The following is a 6671-nucleotide window of genomic DNA, read 5'->3' on the forward strand; positions in this document are numbered from 1 at the left end:
CATTCAGACACGCAAGATTTCTGATATACAAAAGCAATACACAACAATAAGTCACCATTTACATGCCAATAATATTAATGACAAAATTTCATTTAAGTAATTCGTTTAAAATTTAATGTCGTTTTGTGTTATAAACTTCAATAATTTCTAATTGTTAATTCTAGCTATTATTCAATAAAATTAATAATTTATAATCTCATCCGTTCACATATAAATAATTGTATAAATAACAAAAAACAACAATAAATAAAACAATAACATTGAGCCACATTTAAATATACAAATTTAAAATAACAAAGATAATCTAAATACTTTCGAACAAATTTACATATTTTCACATTCATTTTGGTTTTATTCTTTTTTGTCCTTTTGTGGCTCTTCGGCTCCCAGCAAAACCTTACGCACTGCGGGCATTCTAAATAATGGCACCGAAAGAATAGCACCCACACAGGCACCAATCCAATAGACAATAATGTGTTCTAGATTTGTATGACCGCGACAACCCCATTTAAGGGCTGTTGCCAGGACAGGATTAAAGTAACCACCAGAAAAGTTAAAAGCTGAAAACATGGCATAATTAAAAGCATAAACTGTATTTGAGAAAATTTCAGGTGTCCCAAAGAGGCCAGAGTATAGACAAGGGATTAGTATTTGAAAGTTAGTACATTAACGTACCTGCCACCACCAAACTAGTTCCAATGAATGAATCAATCACACTACAAAACTTAGGTCCCTTTTCGCTTAAAGTTTTCGATGCCAAACGACAGAGTAATGTTGCCAAACCCTCTATGGCGGCACCCAAATAAGGATTAACCTGGAAAATAACAAAATTAATTACAGGATCATGTTCTTTGTTTTGATTCACATACCTGTAAATCTGCATTACATTCTTCGAATGCACGACCCTCATGAGTTTCTGCAAATTCGAACCACCAAAACACCTGAACAATGCGATAAACACAACATCCACCCATTAGTTCAGCCCAAGTTCGCAGAGCAACTTCCTTCAGCGAAACTTTACCCTCCAGCATATCTGGAAAAAGACACAAATAATGTAAATATCTGGAAGAAACTTTGGAAGTGTCAGAAATTACCTTCCATATGGGTATAAGGACATGCGGATGCATCACCCCATACTTTACCCCACCATACCGTTAATAGGAAAAGAAATACTGCATAAGCTGCTACACCAAAATTATCAGCCACTGTAATAAATTTGTTTTCAGAACTCTCTTTGTTTTAGATTTTATATTATCCTCTAACTTACCAATGATCAATTCGAAACAACATGCACATAATTCCGCCGAAGCTATGGCCTCGTTCATCAAAACTGGAACCATACCCTCTTCATTGAAGAACTTTTTAGCTAAGCGCCTGGCAATTTGTGCAGCTATGCAACATCCTACCATGAAGGCAGTACTAATACCCAAAGCTGTCATCGACATTTTGAAGTATTTTTTTTATATATTGATAAAAAACTAAAAAACACTGCGAAAGAGTAAAAGGAATACAATACCATTTTAGTAAATTGTAATGAATTTATATAAAAAAATGTGTTTTTTCTGAGTTAATCTTAATTGCGAAATTCCTACTGTTCCTCACTACTATAGATAGTAGATTTGTACAGTAGGAATCTAAATAAGTCGAGCATTTGTAATTTTAATTTGTGAATAAGGGTATCTTACTAACGTGTGGAAATAAAAAAAAAAAACACTAAAAATGGTAAAAGGAATACAATACCACTTTAAGGCCGGTACTATGTTCATTCTTGCGAAAAATTTTTATGGAAACCATTATTTCGCACATAGAAAGCGGCGTTTTTTTATGTAGCTTGGAGCGCTATTTTACAGGGAGCGATATTGGATTAAGTTGGTGGTTGTTGCTTGTTTTTACAAAATAACATTTTATTTTTCCTTGGGCAATTGATCTGCTATTCCTTTGATCCTTTGTATAGTTTCGGAACAAAAATATGGCCCGTGTTTGATTTATAAACCCGCACAAATAGTTTTTAATAAATAAATTATTTCTTAATTCACATTGCAAATGGCGCCGTGCTATAAACGTCAGGTTTTCAACACGAAAAAACAAAGTATCACAAATGGAAAAAATTTCGCAAATTTTTCGCATTTTTTGGTTTTGTATGGAGTTTCAACGCGAAAACCGAACAGAGTACCGGCCTTTACGTAAAATGCAATGAATGGAATAATTTGATTTAGTGAATTTAAATAAAAATTTGTGTCTTTTTTATGAGTTTATCTTAATTGCGACATTCCTACTGTTCCTAACTGCTATATATAATAGGTGCGTACAGTAGAAATATGAACAAGTCAAGCATTTCCGATTTTAATTTTTGAGTAAGTGTATCCTATTAACATGTAAAAATAAAATAAAACTCTAAAAATGGTAAAAGGAATACAATACCATTATACGTAAAATGCAATGAATTGAATAGTAAAAATTTGTGTTTTTTTGAGTTTATCTTAATTGCGAAATTCCTACTGTTCCTAACTACTATAGATAGTAGATGTGTACCGTATATAAACAAGTCAAGCGATTTATTTCAGGCTCACTTAAACTACTCACCCCAGTGTGATACCACATTAACTAAAAGTACCTATTACATATGGGCACTTCTAATTTTTACCGTCGAACCAACCCTATTATTTCCGATATTAGAGGGCAGGAATATACAAAAACAAAAACTTTGGTTCTTGGAAATTTTTTGGGTACCAAATTTTATTTAATTTTTTTCTATGGGTGTAAATATATATAGTGAGCTCGCAAACTAAATTTATTTACCATTTTTTAGCAGATAAAAATTGCTTTCACAAGTAGATTTTTTACTATTATTACTATTAGTTTTTTAATTTAATCTGCAATATTTTCTACAGAAATAATATTTTGACAAAATTTTCTATAGAAATAAAATTTTGATAAAATTTTCTATAGAAATAAAATTTTGACAAAATTTTCTACAGAAATAAAATTTTGATAAAATTTTCTATAGAAATAAAATTTTGACAAAATTTTCTATAGAAATAAAATTTTGACAAAATTTTCTATAGCAATAAAATTTGACAAAATTTTGTAAAGAAATAAAATTTTGACAAAATTTTCTATAGAAAAAAAGTTTTGGCACAATTTTCTATAAAAATAAAATTTTGACAAAATTTTCTATAGAAAAAAATGTTGACAAAATTTTCTATAGAAATAAAATTTTGCAAAAATTTTATATAGCAATAAAATTTTCTATAGAAATAAAATTTTGCATAAATTTTCTATAGAAATAAAATTTTGCATAAATTTTCTGTAGAAATAAAATTTTGCATAAATTTTTTATAGAAATAAAATTTTGCAAAAATTTTCTATAAAAATAAAATTTTGCAAAAATTTTTTATAGAAATAAAATTTTGCAAAAATTTTCTATAGAAAAAAAAAATTTGCAAAATTTTATTTCTGTAGAAAAAAAAATTTTCTACAGAAATAAAATTTTGATAAAATTTTCTATAGAAATAAAATTTTGACAAAATTTTCTATAGAAATAAAATTTTGACAAAATTTTCTATAGCAATAAAATTTGACAAAATTTTGTAAAGAAATAAAATTTTGACAAAATTTTCTATAGAAAAAAAGTTTTGGCACAATTTTCTATAAAAATAAAATTTTGACAAAATTTTCTATAGAAAAAAATGTTGACAAAATTTTCTATAGAAATAAAATTTTGCAAAAATTTTATATAGCAATAAAATTTTCTATAGAAATAAAATTTTGCACAAATTTTCTATAGAAATAAAATTTTGCATAAATTTTCTGTAGAAATAAAATTTTGCATAAATTTTTTATAGAAATAAAATTTTGCAAAAATTTTCTATAAAAATAAAATTTTGCAAAAATTTTTTATAGAAATAAAATTTTGCAAAAATTTTCTATAGAAAAAAAATTTTGCACAATTTTATTTCTGTAGAAAAAAAAATTTTCTACAGAAATAAAATTTTGACAAAATTTGCTATAGAAAAAAAAATTTGACAAAATTTTCTATAGAAATAAAATTATGAAAAAAACTTTCTATAGAAATAAAATTTTGACAAAATTTTCTATAGAAATAAAATTTTGACAAACTTTTCTATAGCAATAAAATTTGACAAAATTTTCTATAGAAATAAAATTTTGACAAAATTTTCTATAGAAATAAAATTTTGACAAAATTTTCTATAGAAATAAAATTTTGACAATATTTTCTATAGAAATATAGTTTGACACAATTTTCTATAGAAATAAAATTTTGCAAAAATTTTATATAGCAATAAAATTTTCTATAGAAATAAAATTTTGCATAAATTTTCTATAGAAATAATATTTTGCATAAATTTTCTGTAGAAATAAAATTTTGCATAAATTTTTTATAGAAATAAAATTTTGCAAAAATTTTCTATAGAAATAAAATTTTCCAAAAATTTTTTATAGAAATAAAATTTTGCAAAAATTTTCTATAGAAAAAAAATTTTGACAACATTTTCTATAGAAATAAAGTTTTGACACAATTTTCTATAAAAATAAAATTTTGACAAAATTTTCTATAGAAAAAAATTTTGACAAAATTTTCTATAGAAATAAAATTTTGAAAAAACTTTCTATAGAAATAAAGTTTTGACAAAATGTCCTATAAAAAAAAATTTTGACAAAATTTTCTATAGAAAAAAAATAAAATTTGACAAAATTTTCTATAGAAATAAAATTTTGACAAAATTTTCTATAGAAATAAAATTTTGCATAAATTTTCTATAGAAATAAAATTTTGACAAAATTTTCTAAAGAAATAAAATTTTGAAAAAATTTTCTATAGAAATAAAGTTTTGATACAATTTTCTATAAAAATAAAATTTTCTATAGAAAAAAATTTTGACAAAATTTTCTATAGAAATAAAATTATGAAAAAACTTTCTATAGAAATAAAGTTTTGACAAAATTTCCTATAAAAAAAATTTTGACAAAATTTTCTATAGAAAAAAAATATTGACAAAATTTTCTATAGAAATAAAATTTTGCAAAAATTTTATATAGCAATAAAATTTTCTATAGAAATAAGATTTTGCATAAATTTTCTATAGAAATAAAATTTTGCATAAAGTTTTTGCAAAAATTTTCTATAGAAATAAAATTTTGCAAAACAATTTTTATAGAAATAAAATTTTGCAAAAATTTTCTATAGAAAAAAAAATTTTGCAAAAATTTTCTACAGAAATGAAAAAAATATTCCTTAATTTTTTTAAACATTAATGTATGTTTTGATATTGTTTTATTTTATAATACAATAGTTCTTCGGATCTATAGATTACATCTTTATTATTTAATTTCAAATCTATTGTTTTGTTTTCAGGCACATGTGCCCACGAATCATTTCATTTATAGTATTCTGGGAGATCAAAACAAATAGCCAAAATAAAACTAATTAAATCAGCATTTTTGTCATTTCTTTTATTTTATATATTTTTTTGCGGTTCAATATTTTTCTCTTCCGCTTTCTAATGTGAGCGAATTTCAATTTCAATTCATCGGTGAAAACAAAAACACAAATATATAAAAATAAACATAATGAAAAAAAATTTTCACAGAACCAAACTGCATCTAAAAATAGTTAATTTTCTCTGTTCAATTCTTGGTCTCATCGTCATGAGCTCAAATACTTTTGGATTTTTCTATATATTTTACGCAATTTTTATTTTTGGCCTCATAAATCCCATACCTTTTATCGATCAGGTTCTAATTGATTTATCACACTAATTGACACTTTTATGTTTTAGCAAATCACCAAATCAATCGTATAAAAATCACTTGACTTCGATATGTGAATTTTTAGATATTTGAAATCTCCTGCCCCTATGGCGGCTACGAAGCGGCCAAACAGCCTAGTGCTCGACACCTTATATCCGTCGTAGGTATCCGCAACGACTGATTCTCAATAGACTCTTCAAATTGCTTGTGTGCCATCAGACTTTTTGAAAATTTGCGTAGAGATTTAGAGAAAATTTGTTTGTTATGCTTTTGTTTGATTATGGCCAGCTAATTGCAATAATGCCTATTCTCTTGGTGAATTGAACTTTTGGCGTAGGGTTGTTGTAGATACGAGATTAGCTAGATCGCTTTAGATGTTCAACACTCTCATTGTCATTCTCTTTTGTTGTTGTCTATGGCTCTGACTCTTCAACTATGATCATATCGTTTAGTAAAATTTATTCCAAATTTGCTCATTTGATTTGTTGAATGAATTCTTTATGCGGTATGGTGACGTAGTTCTGTTTGTCTTGTAAGTTAGACACTTGATGGTGCGTTGTTGGTCACATTAAAAAACATGCTTTAGATAAAATATGACTAAAAACTATAGATAAACAATACGGTAGTTGTTTGATAAGGAATTTGATAGATTTTGTTGATAGAAATAAAATTTTGTAAAAAATTTCTATAGAAATAAAATTTTGCAAAAATTTTCTATAGAAATAAAATTTTGTAAAAATTTTCTATAGAAATAAAATTTTGCAAAAATTTTCTATAGAAATAAAATTTTGCGAAAATTTTCCATAGAAATAAAATTTTGACAATTTTGATATTCGATATCTACAATTGTCGGGCCCTAAGCTATTGTGCGACCCCTACGAGGCAAATCATACTTACTT

The 6671-nt window shown here is 25.3% G+C and overlaps 1 protein-coding gene across 2 annotated transcripts; it reads right to left on the reverse strand.

Annotated features, from left to right (window-relative positions):
- Positions 1-86: 86 nt before the first annotated feature.
- On the reverse strand, positions 87-5959 carry AQP (aquaporin). Of its 2 annotated transcripts, none has more exons than XM_075313402.1 (6): positions 5744-5959; positions 1268-1488; positions 1095-1205; positions 870-1033; positions 676-814; positions 87-590 (listed from the first exon to the last, which is right to left on the reverse strand). In XM_075313402.1, the coding sequence occupies exons 2-6, from the start codon at positions 1443-1445 to the stop codon at positions 352-354; spliced, it is 831 nt and encodes a 276-aa protein (XP_075169517.1). In that variant the 5' UTR covers positions 1446-1488; positions 5744-5959; the 3' UTR covers positions 87-351. The 2 variants fall into 2 exon arrangements, with proteins under 2 accessions (XP_075169517.1, XP_075169518.1); XM_075313403.1 differs by having other exon boundaries at positions 87-560; positions 5744-5958.
- Positions 5960-6671: the final 712 nt, after the last annotated feature.

The sequence above is a fragment of the Haematobia irritans genome, chromosome 5 (assembly GCF_050003625.1).
Source record: "Haematobia irritans isolate KBUSLIRL chromosome 5, ASM5000362v1, whole genome shotgun sequence".
In the NCBI taxonomy this organism is placed as follows: domain Eukaryota; kingdom Metazoa; phylum Arthropoda; class Insecta; order Diptera; family Muscidae; genus Haematobia; species Haematobia irritans.